Genomic DNA, 24,386 nt, shown 5'->3' on the forward strand with positions numbered 1-24,386 from the left:
ACCTGGTCCAGTGGAAGGTGTCCCTGACCATGGAAAAAGATGATCCTTAAGATCCCTTTCCAACCCAAATCAGTCTGTGATTCTACTGTTTATTTGAAGTTCATGGTTGTATGTTTGAGGACAGCTCTGCCAGACAAGATTTTACCTGAGTGTTAACACAACCCCAATAACAGCTAAGCTCAGCCCTCTTAGATCTTTAACAGGCATTTCTGGCTGTTCAGTATGTTGCCTTGTCCCAGTGTTACTGTCAGGGCCTGATGCAGCATTGCAGGGGCTCACCAGGAGTGTCTGGCTGCCAAGTGCTGGGCAGCTCTGGAGGGAAGCTTTTGCCATTGTAGCTGATACTTGTATTAGCAATGTTTTAAATATTTAGCTTCCTCTCCCTGCTCCTGAATCAGTTCAATTTGAGTTAGAGAGGATTTATTCTGTGGAGATCAGAGCAGTCCACCATCCTGGAAGGTGAGTCAAACATCCAGCAGAGACCTGAACTCCCCTGGCCATGCCCATCTCTCAGTGTCCCTTGGAAATGATTAACATTCCAGTTTGTTCTGGTGATTTAGGTGATTTACAGCTGCTCTGCTTTCAAACTGCACTGGGGTGTGTGCAGGAGCCACCAGTGACTGTTCCTCTCATCTTGCCCAGTCTAAAATAATTTATGTGCCACTTGTCCTCCAAACTGGCCTTGCTATGAGCTCATCCATCGATTTCAGGTTCTTACCTGCTCACAGCTGGGGAGAAGGCTTGAATTCACTTCTCCCTTTTTTTCCACAGCTCCAGCAAACAGTTTTCCTTGGATTTAGTGCCTGAACTGCAGCACTTTCACCTCCCATATATCCTTCTAGAAGATAAATTATCCTACTAAAAAAACATGCCCTGTGCCAAATGTTTAAAAGAGTAATTTATTAGCAAATCCTCTACAAACTGGTTTGAGCGTGGGGGGGATGCATTTTCTAGAGAGGAAGAATGATCAGAAACGTGGCAGTTCCCTAAAAATGGGAACTGTCTGTGTCCAGGGATAGCCCTGAGTTCCACACCCACATCTGCACTCCAGGACTGGAGCTGGAACAGGAGCTTGGGAGAGGGAGGTTTTGACAAGGAATTTGATATACACTCATGGCATGCTCATTTCAAAAATGCAGAAGGGACTCTGTAGGCTGGAAGGGAGGAGCAGATGATAACAAGGACATCAGCAGCATGTTGGACCCAAAAGAATACAGAGGATCTAAGCTGAAGCTGCTGGCATGTCACAGTCATCCAAGTGCAGAAGATCCAAGTGACCTTTCCCTTATTCTTTTAGACCTGTATGAAGTTTCATTTCCAGAGTTCTCCCAAAGGTTTATTCTGAACCTCCTGCATAGTTTCCTTTGCAATGGACTTGATTTCTCTGTGCAAGTCTTCAATGCTCTTTGAAGCATCCACTGTCTGTTTCCAAGACAACGAAAATACAGGACAGATAACAGAGAACACAGAAATGAGAAAAACCTTGCTGTTAACATCTGCTTACCCCCCATTACTCAATATGTTATTCTTCCTGAGTCATGAAATGAGCTAATTACACCTCCTCCCTGCAGTTTCTGGAGTGCATTTGGGAGAAATCAATATATGTAGGAATAGGCATTTAAGAAGTAGATGTGAGGGTGGGTGAAGGGAAACAGAAGGAGCTGCTGCTGGCATGTTGTTTGCTGGCAGTGTCTGGGGTGTGTGACAGAGGCAGGTAAGCTAGGGATTCATCCCAGGTGCACCAAGAGCTGACCAGGGTCTCCTGGAACAGGGAAGTGCCCTCTGCCACATCTCACAGTGTCCTTGGCTGGTCCCCAACGTGTCCTGCTGAGCAGAAGTGGGAAGGGGCAGCACAGGGATGTGACAGGCAAAATGTGGAAGCTCTCAATAGAGACCCCCACCCCAGTTAATAACAAACCCATTAGAGTTAATTCCTCACCTTCCAGTTGAGGGTCTTGTCCTCCATGAGGCAATAGAAGCACTGAAGAACTTTCTCCTGGAAGGAGCTGGTTTCATAACGTTCCTGTCCAAAGTTGCCTCGTTCTGCTGCTGCTTCTGGGTTTAACTGGAGGAACAGGATCAGGTCTGGCTTTGGGAGCCCAACATCAGGCTGTTTGCACCAGTCCAGGCCAAAGTTCTGCCCCAAGCAAGGACAAGAGAGTGTGAGGTGAGACACACACAGAGACAGGAAAGAAGCAGGTTGGCTGGAGAGTGAGGTGGGAAAGGAACAGCCAAGGATGGCAGGAATTGCAACCCAAAACACTCAGCACAGTCCACGAACTGAACAGGTGATAGCCCAGCTTACCACGTGGGCATTCAGCCCTGCTCATTGGGGGGTGAGCAGGTTGTGTCAGGTGTTCAGCACCTCCTGTGCCTATTTAGGTTGGAGAGAGTGAAAGCTTTTCATGCCTCTCCTGCAGATGCCATCTGAGCTCCACCAAGGCACGTTCTGAGCCTCCACACAGCCATTACCACTCCAAAACTTGCTCAGTCCAAAAGAAAGCTGTTCCCAAACACCAAGACCACACAGCTGCAATGTAGCTCTCTCTGAGCCCATGGAGGCTCCTCCCCAATACCCACCTCCCCAGGAATTTCAGCCCAGACACAACAGATGCAGTTTTCCAGCTTTTGGATTTTGCTGACAGGTTTGAAGAGTTTCACCAGGGCATCCATGAATGAATCCATGATGTTGGTGAGACTACAGCATCCACTTACTGCTCATCCACATCTTAAATCCCTCTAAGAGGAGCTGGCACATCTGCCCTCCAGTTTCTCCCCAGATGTTCTGTATCCTGGTAATCTGGGTATCTTTGGGATATATGTGCAGTGGATTTTTCAATCCCATGAGGGAGTAAAATGAGCTGAAAGTGCCACAACATCTTGGGTGTGAGCTCAGGCAGCCAGCAGACTTTTGTGTTAGGTATGGGCATCAACATCTCCCTTCTTCTAGGAATGCTTCTTGAGTGAAAAACATGCCAAACTCCATTCTTCTAAGAAACGGAGGAGGCCCATTCCAGCAGCAAAGGATGCCATCCCTGCTTCCCAAGGGTGGCATCCACATGGCTGAGCCCTGCAGGTCACCAGCTACATTCAAAGAAATGCAGACACTTCAAGACACCCTTTTTCCCCCCACCAGAAAGGAGCACAGCATTCCTTGCTGTGCCCATGAGGATTTGGGATCATTATTTTGGGGTGATTCAGCTCGTGTTACATATCCTGGCTCTTAATTTGGGGCTTTTGCAGACACCTGGTTAGCACCTAAATGCTTCAATGCATCTGTCTCAAGCTACACAATGTCCAGGAAAGCAGGAGGGTGAGAGAAGATGCAGGTGAGGGTGCAGGGCTTGGGGGCCCAGGATCTCCTCAGTCCCTCCAGGAAGCAGGAAAGGCTTGGGCAGGAATGAATGCAGGTCACAGCTGGTGCTGCAGGCATGGCTGGAGCTTCTGTGACCACTCTTAGAGGATTGGTGACTGCTCAGCAGGAACAGGACACTTCTGATGGAGTGGGGCAAGAGTGTCTGTGCAGAATGGCTCCAAGGGAGGCTGACAGAGCTGACTTGTTCTGAAAGCCAAAAGGTACAAGTGGGAATGCCAGAAATTCAGGCTAAATGAAGAAAATCGTTTTTACTCTGAAGGTGAGCAGAGAAGAACCCAGAAAGGAATGGATCTACATCCCTGAAGATACTCAGACCTTGGCTGGATGTAGGCCCAAGCAGCTTGCTTATGTCAGCCCTGCTGGAGGCTGAATTCCACAGGTCCCTTCTAATGTATGTGCTTGTGTTCCACAAATTGATGGCCCAGCAGCCTGAGCATGTACAGAGAGTCTTTACTAAACTCCAAGAATCATTCTCCAGAGTCACACAGGTCAGCTTCCAGTCCAGCAGTCTGTCCAGACTTACAAAACGTCACCAAATAAGTTTCTTTGCTTGTTCTGGGGAAGGGTGGGCCCATGTTAAAATCTTGAGCTGAACCTTCCATCCCTCACCTCCCAGAAGAATGGCCCCTGGGCCATCCACACCAACAGCCTGGGGCTGATTGCCCAAGCAGAGAGGGGACAGGGGCTGCTGCAGGTCTCACTCACCCCTTTGGCACTTGTGAAGGCCACTCCAGAGAAGGCATATCTGTCAACCACCACCGTGATCCCCTGCTGCAGCTTCTCCTTCATCATCGGCCTGAAACCATGGGGGAGATAAAATAACAAAGCTGCACTCCTTTATGGTGACAGGAATGAAAGGAGTTCATCTAAAACTCCAAGATTAACTCCATCATTAAGGGAGGTCAGCTGTGGTGCAGGTGGCAGGTGAAGAGCTGTCTGTATTCCCCACCAGACACTGACCAAATACCCTCTCATGACACCCAAACTCAGCGTGGCAGCACTGGGCACTGCTCTAGGCAGCTCCAGGGCTTCCAAGCAAGATCAAAGATGAACTATATTGACATGGACAGCTCAGTCCTCTTCCCTTTTTAGGTGGTACAGCAGATTTTGTGATATGCTCTGCCACCTTTATTCATGACACTTCTTCTTAGAGCTCACTTCTGTGCCTTCTGCTTAACTGGCACTGCCACTACAGCAGAGCCAGCCAAGCTTTTCTGTGAAATGAGAACAGTTTGGAATCTGTATTTCCAGGTAAAAACAACAGCCAACAGTGATTTCCCCACATCCACACACAGGCTCTGTGACCAAAGCAAAGACAGCCAGTTGGCTGAACACAGCCTTTGGCTACAGGGGAAATTTGGGCACAATTCCTTAAGCACTGTCACTCACAGGGGCTGCCTGGCAAAGCAAGGTATCTTCAGGAAAGGGAGTAAATTCACAGCCTGAACTGGTTCAGTCTCAGCTGCCCAATGTTTTAATCCAGTACAGCACAAGAGTTGGAAATATGGCACCAATGATTCAAAAAAACAAAAAACAAACTGTGGGATCTGATCTAAGATTACAAGGGCAGGGTTAGATGGGATAATGGGAAGAGATTCTTCCCTGTGAGGATGCTGAGGCCCTGGCACAGTTGCCCAGAGAAGCTGTGGATGCCCCTGGATCCCTGGAAGTGTCCAAGGCCAGGTTGGACAGGGCTTGGAGCACCCTGGGCTAGTGGAAGGTGTCCCTGCCCATGGCAGGGAATGGAACTGGATGGACTTTGAGGTCCCTACCAACCCAAACCATTTTGTGATTCTGGGATTAAATCCAAAGCTGTAAGAGTCCTTAAGACACCATTGCCAGCCTGTTCTCCTGTCTGAACAGGATCACATTCTTGTACTTTCTGTGGCCAATGCAAGCTCAAACCCCGTGGGATCCAACCCCACCCATTTTTCTATCCCAGCTGAGCAAACATCATCTTTACACGTGCTCCCAGCGGTTGGCAGAGAAGAGCAGGTGGATGGTGTGGTCCTCCAGGTTCTTCTCCCTCCCCAGGTAGGAGCTGATCAGCTGCCCAATCTCTGTCGTCCTGTCTGCAGGAAACACAGAACATGCAAAGGCTGCCCTGAACTGCTCTTCCCAGAGGGGTGTCCATCTGTCCGGGGAGGGGTCTGTCTGTCACGGGTGGGAGGTTGGTCTGAGCAGGGCAGGGTCTGTCTGTGTATCATGGATGGAACGAGGTCCGTCCATCCACGGCAGAATCTGTCTGTCTGTCAGAGGTGGGAGGCTGGTCTGAGCAGGGCATGTCTGTCATGGATAGGATGAGATCAGTCTGTCTGTCCATCAGGGATGGCAGGATGTCCAGGTGAGAGGATGTTTATTTGCCACAGGTGGAAGAAGGTCAGTCCATAAGGGGCTGGATCTACCTGCCTGTGCCAGGCTGGGGGGGAAGAGCTCGGTCCATCCAGAATGAGAATCTGTCCGCCTGTCTGTCTAGGACGGGAGGAGTGCATCCGCCCAGGGGGTCTGTCTGTCCGGGATGGGAGGAGTCCATCCTCCCGGGACGTCCGTCTGTCCGGTGGGAGGCGGTCGGTCCGTCCAGGCTGGGAGGGCTCTATCGCTCATGGCTGGGGCGGTCCCTCCGTTCAAACGCGGGCCCGCCCAAAGCCCGGGCGCGCCACGAGATCCTCCGGCCGGCCCCCCGCTCCTTCCCTCCCTCCCTCGGCGGGCTGAGCCCCATCGCGCCGTACCCGGGAAGCGGAGGAGGTCGGCGCGGTGCCCGGCCTCCCTGAGGGCCTCCACGAGCCGCCGGCCCTGCGTGCTCTTGCCGGCGCGATCCACGCCCTCCAGCGCGATCAGCGCCCCGCGCCGCGCCGCCATCACCGCCCCACACAGCTCGGCCCCGCCCCTTCCGCCGCGTCCGCCAATGGCCGCCCGCCCCACCCCTCATGAATATGCAGCGCCGCCGCCGGCGGCGGCCAATGGGCGGCGGGCGGGCCGTGAATACGGGATGAGGCCGCGGGCCTTGTCATGCGGGCCCGGCGGGCGGCGGGGAGCGGCGCGCGGGCCGCAAGATGGCGACTGCCATGTACCTGGAGCACTACCTGGACAGTGAGCGCGGGGCGGGGGCGGCGGAGGGGCCGGGACAGGGAACGGGGTGGGGGCGGCGGAATCGGGGCGGCGGCGGCGGCAGCGCGGGAATTAGAACTGCGCCACGGGCAGCGCGGGGGAGTGGTGGGGGGGGAGAGGCAGGGGGAGGCGGTGGCACAGGGCTTGCGTCATCAGCCTGCGCCGGGCTACGTCAGCAGTGCGCGCTGGGGAGTGGGAGTGAAGCCATGGCGGCTGTGGGCATCAGCGGGGTGGCGATTCTGCTCCTTCTCCTCCCTCCACCTGGGGTCCCGCTCCTGTCCCCTCCCTCTGCTCTAGATCCCGCTCCTGTCCCGTCCCTCCGCTCGGGGTCCTGCTCCTGTCCCCTCGGCTGGGCCGTGGTGCCGGCCCAGGAGCCGGACAGGTGCTCAAGGCCTGCTGAGGTGAGCGGGCGGCTCACGGTGCGTGACTCGCAGGATGAGTTTGGTTGGGTTGGGTTGGGTTGGGAAGGACCTTAGAACTCATCTCGTTCTAGCCCCTGCCACGGGCAGGGACGCCTTCCGTAGATAAGGTTGCTCAGAGCATTTAGCAGCATTTTTATTGTAGGCATTGAGAATCTGCCATGCGAGCTGCAGAGGAACTTCCAGCTGATGCGGGAGCTGGATCAGAGAACAGAAGGTACGTGCTGGTGTTTTGGCAAGTAGAGGGCGGGAGAGCCCGGCCTGGAGGACGGGGAGAGCCCCCTGGAGGCCGGGCTTTAGAGGCCGTGGCTGTTCCTTCTCTCAGGCTGAGTGCTCTCCAGTGTTTGCCTCTTTCCTGTGAGGATACAGCTCACATGGCAAGGCTTGATTTTGTTTGCAGTTTAAATTCATAGCTCTGTGATCACGCTACTCAGTGGCCACTTGGATGGCCTTCCTTCCACGTGTTCCCATATCTAACAAGTTCTAGATTCCTGTGTGCCTTGCAGGATGATTTTTCTTCGTTTTTGAAGTTTTTGTTGGTACCTATCTGCTCATTAATTATTTTAATTTTGAACCATCAGAGCAGTAAGTGATGGCCCAGCAAGTAAAATGTTCTGTATGTGGGAAGAGAGGCTGAAACTTGTGAGCCCATGGGTTCAGTTCATGATCTTAACTGTGAATTAACTTCTGAATTAGCTGTAGAACACTTGAGAAAGCAGAATCACACCACAAGTCCCAAAGAGTGAACACCTTTAACTTAACAGGCTTTGTTTTTAAAAAGGAAAATGCATTAAGGAATTGAGGGGAGCATAACAGCTGTCAGGAAGGGTCTCCTAAATGGAAACAGAAAACAAAAAATACCTGTGTTTTTTTTTTTCTTTTTTCCAGACAAGAAAGCAGAGATTGACAGCCTGGCAGCAGCTTACATTGAGTCTGTGAAGAATATGGTACCTGAGGAGAGGGTGGAGCACCTGAGGAAGATCCAGAGTGCCTACAGCAAGTGTAAGGAGTACAGTGATGACAAAGTGCAGCTGGCCATGCAGACCTATGAGATGGTGAGCCATGGAAAAATGGGCATCCTGTGGAGATGCTTCACAGTGTCAGCTTCCCCTCACCTTTTCTTCTTTTTGACTTAAATTTCTTACCAAAAGAAATTTAGTCCTCAAGTTTATGTTTCGCTCTGTTGCCATCCCCAAAAAGCTTTCTCCTTTGGCACCAGGTTTCTCTTTTGGTGCAGAATTAGTGAGTTTCCCTCTCTTTTATCAGCAGTACTCCTCTGCTGTGTGATAATGCCAGCAAATTTACCCCACTCCCTCCTCCTCAGCAGCTCTCTGTTACTGATAACTTATTTGGGGCACACTTAGTTGAAAACAAATTGGGTTTTTTAAAGCCAGCTGCTGTGCTGTGTTGTGGAGCAGTAGCAGGAATTCTGCTCAGTTGCCTTGGTTTATTGGACATCAAAATTTCCTCCTTGGACCTTGGGAGAAAATCCCATTTCTTAAGATGCAGCTTTCCATTTTTTTTTTCCTTCTGTCCCTTGAATAATTCTTATCTCCCCTTGTTTTACCTCCTGGATGAAAGTTGAGTGAGGGGAATCCTTTTGACTGTATTAAGTATTTGTTACCCAGCTTGCAGAGATGCTTGGGGTTTTGCTGCAGCTGCAAGAGGTGTTTGGCTGCCATCAAGTACTGCAAGAAAGGAAATGATGTCTCAGGAATATCAATGCCCTGGATAACTAGTGCACTATTGCAGCAGCACAGTCTGGGGGTGGTGCCTTGGAATCCCTGTTCTGAAAGTCACTTTATTGCAGCCAGGGTAATTAATTAATTACAGTAATTAGTTAATTAATTAATTACAGTACAGTAATTAATTAATTACAGTAATTAGTTAATTAATGTGTGTGTGTTGACTTGATATTGAGGATAGCCATCCTCTATCTGTATTTATTGTTAAACTTCTTGGGTTCACGTGGCAGTGGAGTACCAGGGCAAACTCTGTGTGCTCTGCTCAAGACATTTCAAGGACTGCCTTTGAATTTTGAAAATTGCAGGGACAAAAATCATGATTTTTAATATCTCTCATCTTGTTTTGTCCTGAAAATCATTACTCTGAGTTGCTTTGACTCCCTGTTGCCTCCCTTCTCCTCCCTTCCTGCCTGCTTGTGGAGGGCCTGGATCCTTGTGCTTTGCCTCCTGTGCCATTTCCCTTTCCCCAGCCCATACCCCTTTCCTGCCTCGCTCTGCACCACCACACTCTGCTCCTGCTGATAACAGCCAAGTTTGAGCCCTTCCTGTTTTTGTCTGGGGCTCTTTTTTTGGGTGTTTCTTTGCAGTTCAGTTTGTGGTTTCCTCTTGGGGCAGGTGGATAAGCACATCCGCCGGCTGGATGCGGACCTGGCTCGCTTTGAAGCTGATCTCAAAGATAAACTGGAAGGCAGCGACTTTGAAACCCCTGCATCCAGGAGCCTCAAAAGTGGGTGAACTTTACACAATTGGGAGCTTTTTTCAGCACTTAGAGTATCAAAGCAGGAAAGCTGAGATGTAAAATAGGCTGTTATTTCTGGAGGAAGGAAAGAAATGTGTCGTTCTGTTTGTTTTTAATGCTCTTACAGTGGGCAAGAGATGAAGAGTAATGTGGTGCTGGGATCAAACTTACTGTCACTGTTTCATCCTGAGCTTGTTACTGGTTCTAAAGAGGGTGCTGTGCCAAAACTGCACTGCTGTAACACTCTTAGTTTTGGGAGAAATTAGGAATTAAAAGAAGATTTAAAATTAAAAGCAGTAGCGCAGCACAGCTTTATGCCTTTGAACAATGAAAAAAGGGGTAGGAGCAAGGAGGTGGAGATAAAAGTTATGTTGGTTATTGAGTAAGCTATTAACTGTGTTTAAAAATACACTGAGATGGAAAAAAAATACTGCATGTCTAATCAAGTGTGATGCTGTTTATTGCCAAAACTGCAAACACAAGAGCTTGGTGCTCAGTTGTTATTAATTTGGTGTACTTGTGGTTTACAAATGCATTTCAGACAGCATATTCAATTACGTATATAATAAGGATTACTCAATTGTATATGAAATAGGGATTTCAAGCCAGTAGCTGCATCAAAAGAACAACAGCTGGGGATGTTTCTGCTACTCAGATAAAGTGATGGGGTTGTTTTTCCTTTCTAGAGGGACGAAGTCAGAAAGACAAAAGAAGCTCTCGTGGTCGAGGCAGGAGAACATCTGAAGAAGATACACCAAAGAAAAAGAAGCTCAAAGGAGGGTAAGACAGAGCCAGGCACAACTCCAGGGCCTTAGGCTTGACACTTGATGAATTTTCCACAGGCTCATATTACCCTATTTATGACTCATGTCCAGATGGTGAGCAGTGTTAGGAGTGTTCTGGTCTCACTCCATTTCATTAATGTCCTACTTAGGACAGGCCAGCATTGTTAATTAACTCCTTGGTTGGCATGTGGAAGCTCAGCATGCTTGGAACACTCTGACTGGAAGGACAAGATCAGTCTCCCTGTTGCTGTTGGCAAGCTGGGAGAAAATAGCTTTGATTTTTGTCACAGGGCTATTTTTAACAGTTGCTTGTGGTCTTGATGGTAAAAGAAATTCACTTGGCCGTCAGGACAGAAACTGATGTTGTGCTGCTGTTCTAGAAATCCTGGAGAACTTTGGAGGGTTGTTTTCGAAGGATTGTGTCCTAGGTAGCCTTGAATAATATGATTTGGTTTTGAGAGGCGAGGAGGAAAGCTTGTCCCCTCTCTCAGATGGGATTTATATTAAAGGGGCTTGATTTATTATGATATTTTCAGGTGGCAGGAAACTAAAAGTAGTTTCTATGGACTGCTGCTGGCATGTCAGCACATCCCTGTCAGGGTAAGAGGGTTCACTCATGCCTGACAATGAAAAAATCTATATTGAAACAGATTGTGGAAAACCCCAAACAGGTTATTGTACCCACAACCAGGAGTAATCTGTATGATAATTATGATAATTTGTTACTTTACTCACGACAGCTACAAATCCCTCTCTTAAATCTTTCCACTCATATTGTGTTTGATCCAACCTACCTTGTGATTTTAATTACTGGATTGTGGTAATGTAATACAAACTCTAACTCAGTGTGGTTTAGGGAAGATACTGTAAAACATTAATTTTCTCAAGTAGGATTTGGGTCTTGGAAACACCAAATCCCAGAATGGTTTGAGTTTGGAAGGGACTTAAAGACCATCCCATTCCAGCCCCTGCAGTGGGCAGGGACACCTTCCACTAGCCTGGGTTGTTCCAAGTTTGGCCATGAACATTTCAGGAATGGGGAGGCACAGCTTTTCCAAGCAACCTGTGCCAGGGCTTCCCTACCCTCACAGGGAAGGATTCCTTCCTAGTATCCCATCTAACCCTACCCTCTGGCAGTGGGGAGCCATGCCCTTGTAACACAGTGCTGTCTGCAGTTGAGAACTCGTGTTTTGTCCTGACTCTGTCCTTGCCCACAGGTCTGAGTTTGCTGATACCATCCTGTCAGTGCATCCCTCAGATGTCCTGGACATGCCAGTGGATCCCAATGAGCCCACCTACTGCCTGTGTCACCAGGTGTCCTATGGAGAGATGATTGGCTGTGACAACCCAGATGTAAGCACTTGAGAGATGGTTGATTTTCAGGTGTTTGCTGCCTCCCAACCCTGTACAGTCCAAGGAGGGGGTCCTTGATCACTTAGCTCATACCAAATGATGGGAATGTTTGTGAGCCACTAAGCATCTCCTCTGTGGGTTTTTCCTTTCTCTCTTGCAGTGCCCAATCGAGTGGTTCCACTTTGCATGTGTGGACCTGACCACCAAACCAAAAGGGAAATGGTGAGTGTGACAGCATTCAGCTTTGAGGTTTTTATCAGGCTGCAGTTTGCCTCAACAAGAATTAAAACCCTGCTGTGACCCTGGCAGTTTGCATCCTCTGTGACTGGGGATTAATTTGAGGGTAGAAGATAAAAGACAAACCTTCTTGTTAAAATCCATTTCCACAGAAGTCTTAGGTACTGATGGGAGCAAAACTGCCTGATAAACAGAGCAGGTTTTGACTTGAGGCTTGTGTAAACAGGGACATGTTACATCTGAGGTTTGCTCTATTGTCACTAGTTGTGGCTGTGCTTAAGACAGACCCAGCTGCCTCTTTATTTCACTTCTGGAGGCAAAGTTTGAAGACTTGTCAGGATTTTACCATGTGCTTATCTTGGAAAAGATTATGGGCTTGTTACTTTTATCTAATGGACTGTTTTAATCAAATTAACACATTGCCCATCAGAAACAGCCTTAATTGTGCACAAATGTTAAAAACAGTTCTCAGGCTCTGTGCTGTTAATTTCAGGAGCTAATTACTGCCTCTCTTTTTTCCCTACAGGTTTTGTCCTCGTTGTGTTCAGGAAAGAAAGAAAAAGAAGTAAGGAGTAGAGGGGGATACACTGCCGAGGCAAGAAGAATTTAATATATTCCTTCATTCATGTTGCAATATTACCTTTGATTATTTTTTGTTAGTCTATCTTCCATCTTTTTCTGGTATGATATTTAATTATTCAGTGGCCAGTTGAAATTCCTGTTCTTTCCTAAGACAATGACTTTGGGAGGGAGTCCCAAATCCCTTTGCCACGGAGATTTTATTTATGTTAGTCTTGCACAATAATACTGAGGGAGGGTGTTGCCTTTTCTGGCTGTTTCCATTTCCCTGAAGATTCTTTGAGTTACATCACTGTGAAGATGAAACCTGCAGTATTCTTGGAGAGAGAGAGAAGGTCGGATTTATTCACTCAATAAGATGAAGGCCTGAGTTGTTAGCTGTGATTGCCTGTGTGGCACATGGGTAAATCAGGAAATCAGGTTTTAGGGAAAGGCTCCATGAGGATATTTGTTTGTTCCCATGATGGTGTGGCTCTGCTGTTGAAGAAGGCCATCAGGAATGTTGTAACAGAACTTCTTGTCTTTTTTTAATTGGCCACATTTGCATGTTCTTGACTTCTCTAGCTGCCTTTCAGATGATGAATGTGAATCCTTGCATTAGCACAGAGTCAGTGGCTGCAGCAGAAGAGAGAGAGAGGAAATCAGGAGCTGGAAAGCAAAAGTCTGTTTTTTCCTTCCTCTGAGATGGAAGAGCAAAGTTTTGCTTTTGTATCTGTCTCCTGCATCACGAGGCTTCCCTGCCTTCAGTGAAAGATATAGTGGGGAAAGGTGTTCCAGGTTTCCTTCCTGCTGGTGAAAGGAGGAAAAAAAAGCCCCAAGCTGATGAACTTTGCTGGCTCTGGTCCCCAGTGGGTGTTGGTGGCAGCTCTGTGCAGGGCTGTGTGCTGCTTTCCATACCAGTGTGCAGGAGCTCTTGGTACAGACTACTGGCAAGGCATCAAGAAACTCCCAGATAAACTTTTCTTCTGCTGAAAAAAACAGCACAGAAGGTTAAAAACACTTCTACTCAGATTCTGGCACCTGTTTTCAAAAGAAAGAAGGCTTTTCCTGTTACACTGAGCCTCTTACTCACGATTTGCAATGAAGGAAAATAGAACACAGCTCCTGCCACCTCTCCTTCCCTCTGTGGGCTTTGTGCCTGCTGCTGACATAGAGGAAACCTCTCAACTGTGAGCCAGCTTTTCCATGAGCATTGCTTTATGGCAGGAAAAAAGGATGGATTTTAGGAAAAAATCCCTGTCTTCAGGGTGCTGTCATTTCCAGTGTGATGTTGCAGGTGTCTTCACTGCATTGCATCACAGAGAGATGAAGTTCACACAGTTGTGTGCATGAAAATGTGCATTTGTCACTGCTGCCTGAGAGTAGCACATGGAAAGCAGGCAGGGAAATTAAACCAGAGTGCTGGATGGAAGGAGGAGGAACAGCACTCACACAAGCCTGCAGTTCAGTGAGCCCTCTTCTCCTTCCTGCCTCTTCATGAGAGCAAATTTGTGGTACCTCATGAGCCAGCCTGTAATCCAGTCCCTGATGCTGTCCCAGGGTTTGTTTTCCCCTCCCACCGAATGGCATTGTAGGCAACTTCTCTTCCTGGTTTTCCTAAGCTTTGTTAGTACTGGTATTGCTGTGGTTTAAGCATTGGATTGGAAACAATCTCAAAATTCCACTCTGGAGATCTTGCTGGAAATGTGCCATGAGGGAAGAGAGCAGCTCTGGGTGAGCCAATGTGGAGCTGACTTCCCTCAGCCCTAAAATTCTGGTCAGGTAGGATAAAAAAAACCACATTTCTTTTGGGGCTTTAAGAGCATTTTCTACTTGAACCAGCAAAACAAAAAGGAAAACAAGCTCTGGAAGGTAGAGCCCTCCAAAGGAAGGATAATTTGCTAGGAATTCTGAATAGTGTGAGGTACAACATTCTGTTCTTTACAAAGCCTGTGATGTGTAAAGCATCTGAGATTTGATACCAGCAATAAACTGTCCCACTGGGAACATGCCAGTTCAGGGCTTGGATGGGCTCAGGAGCATCTCCTGCCCTCTTACACCTGGTTGTAGAGAATTTTTACAACTCCTTGTAGACAGAAATACCAGCAGCCTTCATTTTTGCTTACTAAAAGATTTAAATCTTCTGACTTTTGAATGTACAGTGTTAAAATATTTCCTGGAGAAGGGTGATCCTTAAAGGAATACCCCACTAAACATTACCCCCAAAAAAAAACCCCACACAAGGGGGGGGCCCAGCTTTACTGCAGCTCATCCAAACTGGAGGTCCGAACCGACTTTCACTCAAATTACCGAAAAAGAAATAATTAAGGAATGTAAAGTTTAAAAAAAAAAAAAGTATATCTGTATTTTTGGATCTTGGAGATGTTGGATTATATTATAAATAAAGTATTTTTGGGAATAAATGTTTGTTTGGGGGAATTAATGTGTGAGGGGGTGCTGTTGCAACCTCCGGCCGCCAGGGGGCGCTGCCGCCCGCGCGCGCTGAGCGCGTTCGCGCTCATCGCGGCGGGCGGCAGCGCCCCCTGGCGGCTCGGAGTGAGGCGCGCTGCGCGTCCCCGCCGCTCCCAGGCCACGGAGCGTCCTTGGAATCTCCCGTTTAACCGGGATTATCACGAATTTTCCGCCCGCTCCGCGCTAAACCACACTGCGAAGGCTGAGTGGCGCTGCGGTGTCCGGGAGAGCAGCGGAAAAGCATCCGTGAGGCGGTGCGCTTCCCCTCAGGGCCGCGCTCCCCTCACGGCTGTGGGCAGGGGGCAGCGAGCGCGGCCGCGGTTTTTTTCCATGGCTGCCGCAGTCGTGTGGCGCCGCGGGGCCGCCTGGCTCAGGAGCTGCCGAGGGAAGGTCCTGCGGCGCGGAGGGAGCCCGGAGCCCCGCGGTGTGCCCCGGGCCAGGGGCTATGCTGGCTCCCGGGAGGTGGTGCCGACCTGCGAGCGGTACGCGGTGCGCAGGCTGCCCTTCGGCCGGCTGGCGGACGGCGATGTGGCCTTCTTCGAGCGCCTCCTGCCCGGCAGGGTGGTCACCGGCGAGGAGGAGGTGAAGCCGTTTAATGTGGACTGGCTGAAGTCGGTGCGAGGTAAGGGAGCTGCGTGGTGAAACCTCCTTCCTGCCTCTGTTAGTTACCGGAACGAGGAGTTTGCCAAAAGGAAATCTTATCTTTATTTATGGGGGATCGCATCTGTACAGGCCATAGAGTTGGAAGGGACCAATAAGGATTATCGAGTCCAACTGCTGGCCCGTCACAGACACCCCGACAATCCCACCCTGTGCCTCAGGGCGTTATCCAAATGCTCCTGGAGCTCTGGCAGCCCTGGAGCCGTGCCCATTCGCTGGGGAGCCTGGGCAGTGCCCGACCGCCCTCTGGAGGGAGAAGCTTTCCTTGATACCCGCTCTAACCCTTTCCTGTCGCAGCTCCAGCTCTTCCCTCGGGTCCTGTCACTGGTCACCAGAGAGAGATGAGTGCCTCCCCATTCAAAATTAATTTTTCTTATAAAATTATTCCTCTAAGAATTACCCGATAGCTGGTAAACTTATAGGCTTTTGTAAAACAAAAAAAAATCTAAACCCTCTAACTTAATTAATTTTTTTTTCCTGAGACAAGTTGATTCAGCTAACAGTTTTGATTGAACCTCAGAAAAGAATATGAAAGCTTTTGGGAGACTTTATTGCAGCCTTCCAGTATCTTAATGGGGCTTATAAAAAGGAGGGAGAGAGACTTTTTATATGGGCCTGGAGTGGCAGGACAAGGGGGAATGGCCTCCACTGCCAAAGGGCAGGGTTAAATGGGATAATGAGAAGAAATTCTACCCTGTGAGGGTGCTGAGGCCCTGGCACAGGGTGCCCAGAGAAGCTGTGGCTGCCCCTGGATCCCTGGAAGTGTCCAAGGCCAGGATAGTGGGAGGTGTCCCTGCCCATGGAATAAGATAAACTTTTAGGTCTTTCCCAACCCTAATTATCCTGTGATTCTAAATCAAGCATTGTGAACTCTCTGTTGCTTCTCTCAAAGATTTCATGAGAATTTAAATAATTTCCCATTGCCCCCAGTGGCACCCAAGCCTACCTATCCATGCAAAGTTTTTTGCAGGGCTTAAAGGGAAAGGCTGCTGTTGCAATGTTTGTTGTCAAAGTGGTTGAAATGCCTAACAGTGGAGGGAGCATTGTCATTTCCCACCTCATGTTTTCCCACCTGTTTCTTTCTGACCTCTGCAGAGCCACAGCTTGCCTTGAGAGTCCCTTGCTTTTGTTGCAGGCTGCAGCCAGCTGGTGTTGAAGCCCCAGACAACAGCAGAGGTGTCTCAGATTCTCAGGTAACACACACCTTTTCTGCTGGGCTTGGTGCTGAGGAGACTTGGGTTGAGTCAGGGATGATCCAGCACATGAAGGGAGCTTGTAGGTGTTCAGACACCAATTCCTTAAGTGTTGGAGTTGCTGAGTTAATTTTCTTCATTACTCTTTCAGAACATGTCTCATGTTCTGATAAACGGCTAAAATTAGGTATTGTACAGGTGCTCAGAAAAGAGAAGTTTTGTGAAAGATTCAGGAGGGTCTGTTTGAAAAGATGAAGAAGGTTAGGGCAGAACTGGGCAGTTTGAGGGTCTGTTTTACCCACACTGGTGTGAGCACAGCTCTGGTTGGGCAGTGCTGTGCCAGGTCACTGTTTGGCTGAGGAGCTGACAGCTGCAGGAGCGTGCTCCTGGCTCTGTTAAATCAGGGATGCAGGGCTTCTGAAGGAGCTCTGGTGCTGTGGGCTCTGTGCCATCCCTTGTGCAGGAGCTGTTCTGAGCTCAGAGGAGATGTGGTGGGTGCTGCTTGGCAGGGATGGGCAGGTGCAGCAGCTGAGGCACAGGTGCACGTTTTGTTGCCTACTGGGCATTAATTTCTTGGGAGGAGGAGGAGGGCAGTCATGTCTGAAAGCACTGCCAGAGGATGGCTGTCAGAGCCCATTGGGGAGCCCAAGCTGTTAAAACAGACTGCTGCAGAAACAGCTTCTGTAGAAACAGTGCTTTCCAGGCAGATGTGTGCCAGATGTGTAGATACTCAGGGGGCTAACCTCAGGTGTGGGTTCTTTCCTTAGCCCTGGGCTGAGTTCAGACAGGAGTTGCTCTTTCTCACTTTGCCATTGAAACTCTCTCCTTCTATCAATTTAATCTTTCTGTGAAATGCTGCTTAATTTTAAGGAGCCCTGTCACAATAGTTGACATTCACGTAGAGGTGAAACTTCTCTGACAGACTTGATTGTGACTTTTAAATGCATAAAAATTCAGAAACCTTTTTCCTTCCAGGTACTGCCATGAGAGGAACCTGGCAGTGAGCCCTCAGGGAGGAAACACAGGCCTTGTTGGGGGCAGCGTTCCTGTCTTTGACGAGATCATTCTTTCCACTGCTCTCATGAACCAGATCATCAGCTTTGACAAGGTGTCTGGTAAATATTCCAGGGATGTGAAGCACAGAAATGAGCCCCAGGCCACAAACCAGGCATTTTCCTGGGAACAGATAGCAGCAGGATCAGCAGGTTTCAGCCCAGCAGCTTCATGAGGAGGTTTGTTTGGATTTGGGGAGTTAGGGGTCAGGCTGGGGTGAGTATCTCTGTTCAAAGAACAGGCAGAGACACACTTAATGTGACTGTGTTTTACCAGTCCAGAGTTGTGGGTGACGAGATATTGAGGCAATAGCAAAGCTCCCTGAGGCTTGAGGAGGGGGCAGTTCCCTGAAGCATGCACAGACTTGTGCATTTAAACTGAATCCCAGGAAATTTTGAAGGAAGTGGTGGTTGCATCTGCTCAAACTGCTCCTGCTTCTTGAGGAGGCACCTTCTTCTCGGCCATCAGCTTGTAGCATGGTGTTTGTGTTCCAGGAATCCTTGTGTGCCAGGCAGGCTGTGTGTTGGAGAGGCTCAGTGAGTACTTGGAGGAGCAGGGGTTCATCATGCCACTCGACCTGGGGGCCAAAGGCAGCTGCCACATCGGGGGGAACGTGGCCACCAATGCCGGGGGCCTGCGGCTCTTGAGATATGGCTCTCTGCGAGGGACCGTGCTGGGCCTGGAAGTGGTAAGGCGAGTACCTGGAGTTCCCTTCTCAGCATAATCCTCTGCTGCTTACTGCTTCCTGCTCTTCTAACTGTCCAGCACACTGCCACGTTCCTCTGCAGGCTCCCACTCTTATCTTTTCCATGTTTTCATGCGTGTAGCATGTTACTGCTGCTGCAGTTTCCAGCTTCCTGACTTCCAGTGCTTGCTGACAGAGGTGGTGGTAGGTGGTTTTCTAATCCAGAGAAGTGAAAAGAAGATAGGGAGAGGTTGGGGCATCCCAGGTTATATGGAGTTGGTTCCTCTGAGCAGTGGGTCTCTGGAACACTGCTAAATCCATCCTGCATCACTCTCTTCTAGTGGCTGCTCACTTGGATTTTAATAGAATCATAGGATCACAAACTGGTTTGTGTTGGACGGGACTTTGAAGATTATCTTAGGGTTTAAAGCCCAACCCATAACAGAGCTGTCTGCTTTGGGTTCATTTGGCTGCTGGCTGTGCCCTAGAGTCTCTGCTGTTCCTCAGCTGCTCCTGTCCTACAGGCGAGTGCCTTGGGATGTAAAGGCTGGATTAGGAGTTCTAAAAGTTTTCATGGCTGGAGACAAAATTTGGGCAGGGAACAAAAGCATGGCTTTGTGTTATTGTGTAGACTTAGAAGGGAGAGCATTTGTCTGCGGTCAGTTTGGCTCTAATGTCAAAATAGCCTTCAAAAACCTGTCTTGGAGATACTCAGCCTTAATTTAAGGCTCAAGTGACAGAGGTTTTACTGCATTCTGCTTAACTGTTCACTGTTTCAAGTAGCTTTCCTTGTTTCTGCTTCATAGTGGGAGCTAGGGCTGCAGAGAATGGCTGGTCTTCTCCACCATTAGTAAGAAAAGCAGAGCAAAGTGGATCTTCTGTTATTACTTGTCCTGATGGAAGGAGAGAAGTAGGAGGGAAATACCTACTCTGTCCTGCTCGGCTAGGATATAGAGAGGGGAAGAGCTGGGAATGGAGGAGCAGTGTGGGAATGGGCTGCAGCTGTATCACGTGCTCAAGGGGAGAGTGACACTGTGACACTTTCCATCAGCTTGGTGATAGGCAAGTTCATTCCCAGAGCCAGCAGATTGCTAGCCAGGTGCTCTGACTGGGCCCCTGTTCCCACAGGTGCTGGCTGATGGCTCAGCTCTGGACTGCCTGACCTCTCTGCGCAAAGATAACACGGGCTATGACCTGAAGCAGCTCTTCATCGGATCCGAGGGGACCTTGGGAGTTATCACTGCTGTCTCCATACTCTGTCCTCAGAAACCTAAGGCTGTGAATGTGGCATTCCTAGGTAGAAGCTGATACTAATGATTTCACACCTGAATTCGAAGGCTGGGAGTAGGGAATAGAGAGGAGAAAGCATTGTTCAGTCTGCTGAGCTGGACTGCCAGCATCAGCTGGTTTCTGGGAAATAGTGTAGGGCTCTGTGCTAAAATACCTGTGCAGATATTTAATATCTGTTGAAATATCTGCAAGGGCAGGTTGTTCTGTAAGGAAGGTAGAGCCAGGAGCTTAGCAGCCTGAGGAGGCAGGCAGGACAGTCCCCTCACTGGTGAGGGAGGGCCTGGTCTGACAGGCTCAAGGGATGAGCAGGGCAAGACTGTGACAGGGGGCAGAGGCAGCCACCATCCAGGAGTCAGGTGAGTGACCAGGTGATGAGGCAAGGCTGAGAAATCACATCTGCAGGTCAGGCTCTCGATCAGCAGAGTATGTGGCCAGGCTGCTTAAAAGCTGCTTCTGGGTCCTCAGTAGGCCCACAGTTGTTTGTGGGGAACCTTCATTGAGATTTTTTTACTTCTCAGAAACCTCTAGAGGGTTTGGGTTGGTGTCTGTTTTTTGGTCCTGATTCCTGTCTGTTGTGTCTGAAGGGTGTCAGAGTTTTGCCAAGGTTCTGGAAACATTCACAACCTGCAGAGCCATGCTGGGCGAGATCCTGTCTGCCTACGAGTTCATGGATGAGAAGTGCATGGAATTGGTTGAGACACATCTCAAGCTGTCCAGCCCAGTGGCAGGTACCAGTGATATTCACACTGTAGAAAGGGGCACTGTACTGCTTGGGGATTTTTAGACTACTTTTAAACACTTCTAAAAAGTGACTCATTTTAAAAAGTTGACTCACTGACTTTTAAAAGGTTGGTGATTGTGTGGGCATCCCTCATAATTTTTGTATCTAGTATATCCATTCCAAACACCTTTTATCTCTTAAGATGAAACTTTTTACTTGTATTTGTCCTCACAAAACTGCTAGCTCTCTGGGAAGTGGTTGCTTAATAAAAGATCTAGCATGTCAGTGAAGTGCTCTCTCTGGCACCAGGGAGTCTGGGCACATAGCATGTGGGGAAAGCTCCAAAACCTGCCCTGAATTCCTCTGTTTTGCCCCAGGGCATCTACTTACTTTGTTCTCCCTCATTCTCAGACAGCCCTTTTTATGTTTTAATTGAAACTTCGGGCTCCAACTCAGCTCACGATGAAGAGAAATTGAACAGCTTCCTAGAACGGGCCATGGCTTCTGGTTTGGTGACCGATGGAACTGTGGCAACAGATGATAAGAAAATAAAGGCAAGTCAGTCTTGATCAAATCTCTTTGATGTGGATTTGTGTTTTATATAGGCAAGTGTTCAGACTTGGGTTTGGTGTTTGCATGGAACCCAAGAGCTACTTGGGTGATATGGATTCCTGTGGTCCTTGATTCCTCAGGTGCTGTGGAGCCTGCGGGAGAGAATCACCGAGGCCCTCACTCACGAGGGTTATGTGTACAAGTATGACATCTCCCTGCCCGTGGGAAAGCTCTATGACCTTGTGACTGACACGAGGGCTCGGCTGGGCCAGAGTGCCAAAAATGTGGTGGGCTATGGCCACTTGGGTAAGTGGGGGTGTATTCTGTTTGCAGGGAATGCCCTGACGAAGGCAGGAATGATCAATCTGACTCCATGTTTTCAGAAGGCTCATTTATTACTTTATGATACTATATTATATTAAAGAATACTATACTATACTATACTATACTATACTATACTATACTATACTATACTATACTATACTACACTATACTACACTATACTACACTATACTATACAGAAGAGATACTTACAGAATGCTAAAAAGATAATAGTGAAAACTCTTTCCAGAGTCTCAACACAGCTTTTGGCCCCCAATTCGCCAATGAGTGAAAACAACTCACACCAGAATCCAATGAAACAATCACCTGTGGGTAAACAATCTCCAAACACATTCCAAAGGGGCAAAACATATGAGAAGCAAATGAGATAAGAATTATTTTCCTTTTCTCTGAGGCTTCTCAACTTCCCAGGAGAAAAATCCTGGGCGAAGGGATTATTTCAGAGAATGTGAATGCCGCAGGGGTGCTGGGAAAGGAGGTGATGGCCCTTCTGTGCTGTGGGTGAGAGGCTTAAATTGAGGGCTGTGGAAGAGGGCGGTGCATCAGGATCTTTGTGTTTGAATGTCGCTGCTTTCAGACTGTTTTCTGTATGCTGATGGCAGGTTGCTGGCCAGTGAGCCATGGAACTGGTCATCTGTATCTTCTTGCTGTGTACTTTCTATTTAAATATGTAATTTGTTCAATTGGTCCATCAATTTGGTTGATGAACTTAGACACGTTTGGCAGATAACCACTTTCTTGTCCAAAGTGATTAATCCTGCTGGAAATCGGTTTTTGTGAGCCATTAACCCTCCATCAGAGAATGATAATGATAAATGCACAGAAAGGCTGATAGATTTGTCAGCTTTCTGGGAAACTAATCTCATTTTTCAGACAGGTAAACTGGTCATTTAGGAGAGCTGTTACAAAAAAAACATGGAACACTATTGAGCCCACTTGATTAGGATCATATGAAAGACAAGTTGCATAACAAAGGCTTCCTGTTGGTAGCTCTTGGAGGACTAAGCTGTGTGCAGTGAGGATTTGCTAGGATGCAGGAGGAGGATGAGTAAGTTGTGTTTTTCTTTGTGTGTTTTGTCTTTTGGAGTACCCAGGATCTCTGTGCTTAATCAAATACTGTCACACACAGTGGCAAAAGGAGAAATTGTTCTGCTTTCTTTGTTTCTATTGACACAGTGCCAAAGCACATTTAGAGCATTGCACAAACATAATAGGGAGAGAAAAAGTGATGAAGGACCATGTTAGAATCTAATGATCATTATGAAATGCCACTGGGCAAGTCTTTGTCATTGCATCACGGTGGTGGCACAAACATTAATGCAGCACAGTGGGAATTTGAAAATCACATAAATCGGAGTTTGAAAGCAGCTTAACTCAGAACCTTTCCTCAAATATTGCACTTGGAGCATGGAAAAGCAAAGATCCCGTTTGAATTATTTGTGCACGGAGAGGCTGATGTTTGTAGCACAGTGAGCTTGTCCTTTTTGCACAGTTTGCAGCTTAACAAAGGCCCTGTTGTTTGAGAACGTGGAGGAGCCAGGAATGAGTATCCATTGTAGGGCCGCCAGGTTTTTCTCCCAGACACACTTGTACAATGTTTTCTTGCAGGAGATGGGAACTTGCACTTGAACATCACAGCAGAGTCCTACAGCCACTCCCTGCTGGATGCCATCGAGCCCTTCGTGTATGAGTGGACTGCGAGATGCAGTGGGAGCATCAGTGCAGAGCACGGGCTGGGCTTCAAGAAGAGGCAGTTCATTGAGTACAGCAAACCACGTGAGGCAGTGGTGCTCATGCAGCAGTTCAAAGCCATGCTGGACCCCAAAGGGATCCTCAACCCCTACAAGACACTGCCTGAGAGGAGCACATGCTGAGGAGGCAGCAGAGCAAGGCAGCTCCAGCTCTGTACCTGCACTTGGGCCATAAGCACCCTGGATCAGCAAGAACATGGAGTGCTCCATGTTTGATTTTGTTGGGGGGATGGAACAAGTAAAGGAATGTGGTTGCTCTTTTTGGGGTGCCTGCTCTTGCTGAAGAACACATTGCTGGGTTTCCTACTTAGTCTGAACACTGAAACCAAGCACAGAGATACTGTGTGTGTATGAGTGTCACAACTCTCTCTCCCCTTGGGTTTGCTCTCATTTATCAGTGACAGCAGCCAATGGAGGCATTTTCTCACTTGGGCTGTGCAAGTGAAGCATCAGAGACACAGGAGAACCTGTGGATAAAAGTCTTCCAAGTGAAGGTGTTACTCTTCCTGTATTGGTTTGAAAAGACAGGTGTCTGCCAAGGAAGGCAGGAGCCTCCTGTGAAATGGAAAATGTAAACCCCCTCCCTCTGAATTATCATGATTTTGAAACTAAGAGGCTCTCAGGCAAAGTTATGGGAATAGGAATAACAGTTCTTTACTAGGAAAATTAAAATAAAAATGCAATAGTACAAACAAACAAAGAAAAAAAAAAACCACTGACAGAGTCAGAATATGCCCTGGCACCCTGTGGGTCAGGGTGGTGGCACAGTCCCATCCCAGGGGGGCTCAGGGTGGTGGCACAGCCCCATCCCAGGGGGCTCAGGGTGGTGGCACAGTCCCATCCCAGGGTGGCTTAGGGTGGTGACACACAGTCCCATCCCAGGGGGGCTCAGGGTGGTGGCACAGTCCCATCCCAGGGGGGCTCAGGGTGGTGGCACAGTCCCATCCCAGGGGGGCTCAGCCCTCCTGCAGTGCCAGCTGTGGTTCTGCTGGAGCAGGGATCCTGCACAAGGGGGGAGTTTTCCTCTGCAGCTCCAGGGCTGCTGGAGATGGGCCTGCTCTCCTCTGGGAATGCAGGGCAGGAGAAAGCTGCTCCTCTGGGAATGCAGTGGGCAAAGGCTGCTGTGCTGTTCCCAGGGCAGATTGGATCCAGGGAGGAATGCTCGGCTCCTCCCCTGGGCAGAGCATCTCCCCGTGGGATGGTGGGATGTGATCAGCCCTGCAGGGACACTCAGTGGCCATGGACAGCAGAGATCTCCTGGAGGGAGGATTGGCTTTGGGAGAGATAAAGAAACCTGCCCCATGAACAGAGGATAACTGCCCTACCTTTAACAGATGGTAATTTAAT

At 48.7% G+C, this 24,386-nt stretch overlaps 3 protein-coding genes across 8 annotated transcripts; 2 read left to right on the top strand and 1 right to left on the bottom strand.

The window, feature by feature from the left end:
• Positions 1-880: 880 nt before the first annotated feature.
• DTYMK (deoxythymidylate kinase) lies at positions 881-6,320 on the bottom strand. Of its 3 annotated transcripts, none has more exons than XM_059855063.1 (5): positions 6,106-6,320; positions 5,340-5,444; positions 4,082-4,172; positions 1,940-2,137; positions 881-1,422 (listed from the first exon to the last, which is right to left on the bottom strand). In XM_059855063.1, exons 1-5 carry the CDS (start codon positions 6,303-6,305, stop codon positions 1,312-1,314), a joined length of 705 nt encoding a protein of 234 aa, XP_059711046.1. In that variant the 5' UTR covers positions 6,306-6,320; the 3' UTR covers positions 881-1,311. The 3 variants fall into 3 exon arrangements, with proteins under 3 accessions (XP_059711046.1, XP_059711047.1, XP_059711048.1); XM_059855064.1 differs by having other exon boundaries at positions 5,340-5,448; positions 6,106-6,267; XM_059855065.1 differs by lacking the exon at positions 6,106-6,320 and adding an exon at positions 5,782-6,018.
• Positions 6,321-6,327: 7 nt separating this feature from the next.
• Positions 6,328-14,743, top strand: ING5 (inhibitor of growth family member 5). Of its 2 annotated transcripts, none has more exons than XM_059855061.1 (8): positions 6,328-6,466; positions 7,049-7,120; positions 7,792-7,958; positions 9,264-9,375; positions 10,074-10,167; positions 11,390-11,525; positions 11,686-11,747; positions 12,289-14,743. In XM_059855061.1, the coding sequence occupies exons 1-8, from the start codon at positions 6,430-6,432 to the stop codon at positions 12,329-12,331; spliced, it is 723 nt and encodes a 240-aa protein (XP_059711044.1). In that variant the 5' UTR covers positions 6,328-6,429; the 3' UTR covers positions 12,332-14,743. The 2 variants fall into 2 exon arrangements, with proteins under 2 accessions (XP_059711044.1, XP_059711045.1); XM_059855062.1 differs by lacking the exon at positions 6,328-6,466 and adding an exon at positions 6,749-6,885.
• A 131-nt stretch (positions 14,744-14,874) lies between these two features.
• D2HGDH (D-2-hydroxyglutarate dehydrogenase) lies at positions 14,875-23,532 on the top strand. Of its 3 annotated transcripts, none has more exons than XM_059855067.1 (9): positions 14,875-15,414; positions 16,588-16,645; positions 17,621-17,760; positions 18,193-18,386; positions 19,512-19,680; positions 20,258-20,401; positions 20,806-20,948; positions 21,087-21,252; positions 22,897-23,532. In XM_059855067.1, the coding sequence occupies exons 1-9, from the start codon at positions 15,123-15,125 to the stop codon at positions 23,160-23,162; spliced, it is 1,572 nt and encodes a 523-aa protein (XP_059711050.1). In that variant the 5' UTR covers positions 14,875-15,122; the 3' UTR covers positions 23,163-23,532. The 3 variants fall into 3 exon arrangements, with proteins under 3 accessions (XP_059711050.1, XP_059711051.1, XP_059711052.1); XM_059855068.1 differs by having other exon boundaries at positions 15,278-15,414; positions 16,548-16,645; XM_059855069.1 differs by lacking the exons at positions 14,875-15,414; positions 16,588-16,645 and having other exon boundaries at positions 17,740-17,877.
• Positions 23,533-24,386: the final 854 nt, after the last annotated feature.

This window comes from Haemorhous mexicanus, chromosome 10 (genome assembly GCF_027477595.1).
Source record: "Haemorhous mexicanus isolate bHaeMex1 chromosome 10, bHaeMex1.pri, whole genome shotgun sequence".
In the NCBI taxonomy this organism is placed as follows: Eukaryota; Metazoa; Chordata; class Aves; order Passeriformes; family Fringillidae; genus Haemorhous; species Haemorhous mexicanus.

What these genes read in the sequence shown, in the direction of transcription:
- D2HGDH (XM_059855067.1), top strand. Translation starts at nt 15,123, where the DNA reads ATGGCTGCCGCAGTCGTGTGGCGCCGCGGGGCCGCCTGGCTCAGGAGC. An exon ending in CAGATGATAAGAAAATAAAG is followed by an intron (nt 20,949 to 21,086) that starts GCAAGTCAGTCT and finishes TTGATTCCTCAG; the next exon opens with GTGCTGTGGAGCCTGCGGGA. An exon ending in GGTGGGCTATGGCCACTTGG is followed by an intron (nt 21,253 to 22,896) that starts GTAAGTGGGGGT and finishes GTTTTCTTGCAG; the next exon opens with GAGATGGGAACTTGCACTTG.
- ING5 (XM_059855061.1), top strand. Translation starts at nt 6,430, where the DNA reads ATGGCGACTGCCATGTACCTGGAGCACTACCTGGACA. An exon ending in GCTGGATCAGAGAACAGAAG is followed by an intron (nt 7,121 to 7,791) that starts GTACGTGCTGGT and finishes TCTTTTTTCCAG; the next exon opens with ACAAGAAAGCAGAGATTGAC. An exon ending in CCATGCAGACCTATGAGATG is followed by an intron (nt 7,959 to 9,263) that starts GTGAGCCATGGA and finishes CTCTTGGGGCAG; the next exon opens with GTGGATAAGCACATCCGCCG.
- DTYMK (XM_059855063.1), bottom strand. Translation starts at nt 6,305, where the DNA reads ATGAGGGGTGGGGCGGGCGGCCATTGGCGGACGCGGCGGAAGGGGCGG. An exon ending in CGACCTCCTCCGCTTCCCGG is followed by an intron (nt 5,445 to 6,105) that starts GTACGGCGCGAT and finishes TCCTGCAGACAG; the next exon opens with GACGACAGAGATTGGGCAGC. An exon ending in CCTTCACAAGTGCCAAAGGG is followed by an intron (nt 2,138 to 4,081) that starts GTGAGTGAGACC and finishes TGCTTGGGGCAG; the next exon opens with AACTTTGGCCTGGACTGGTG.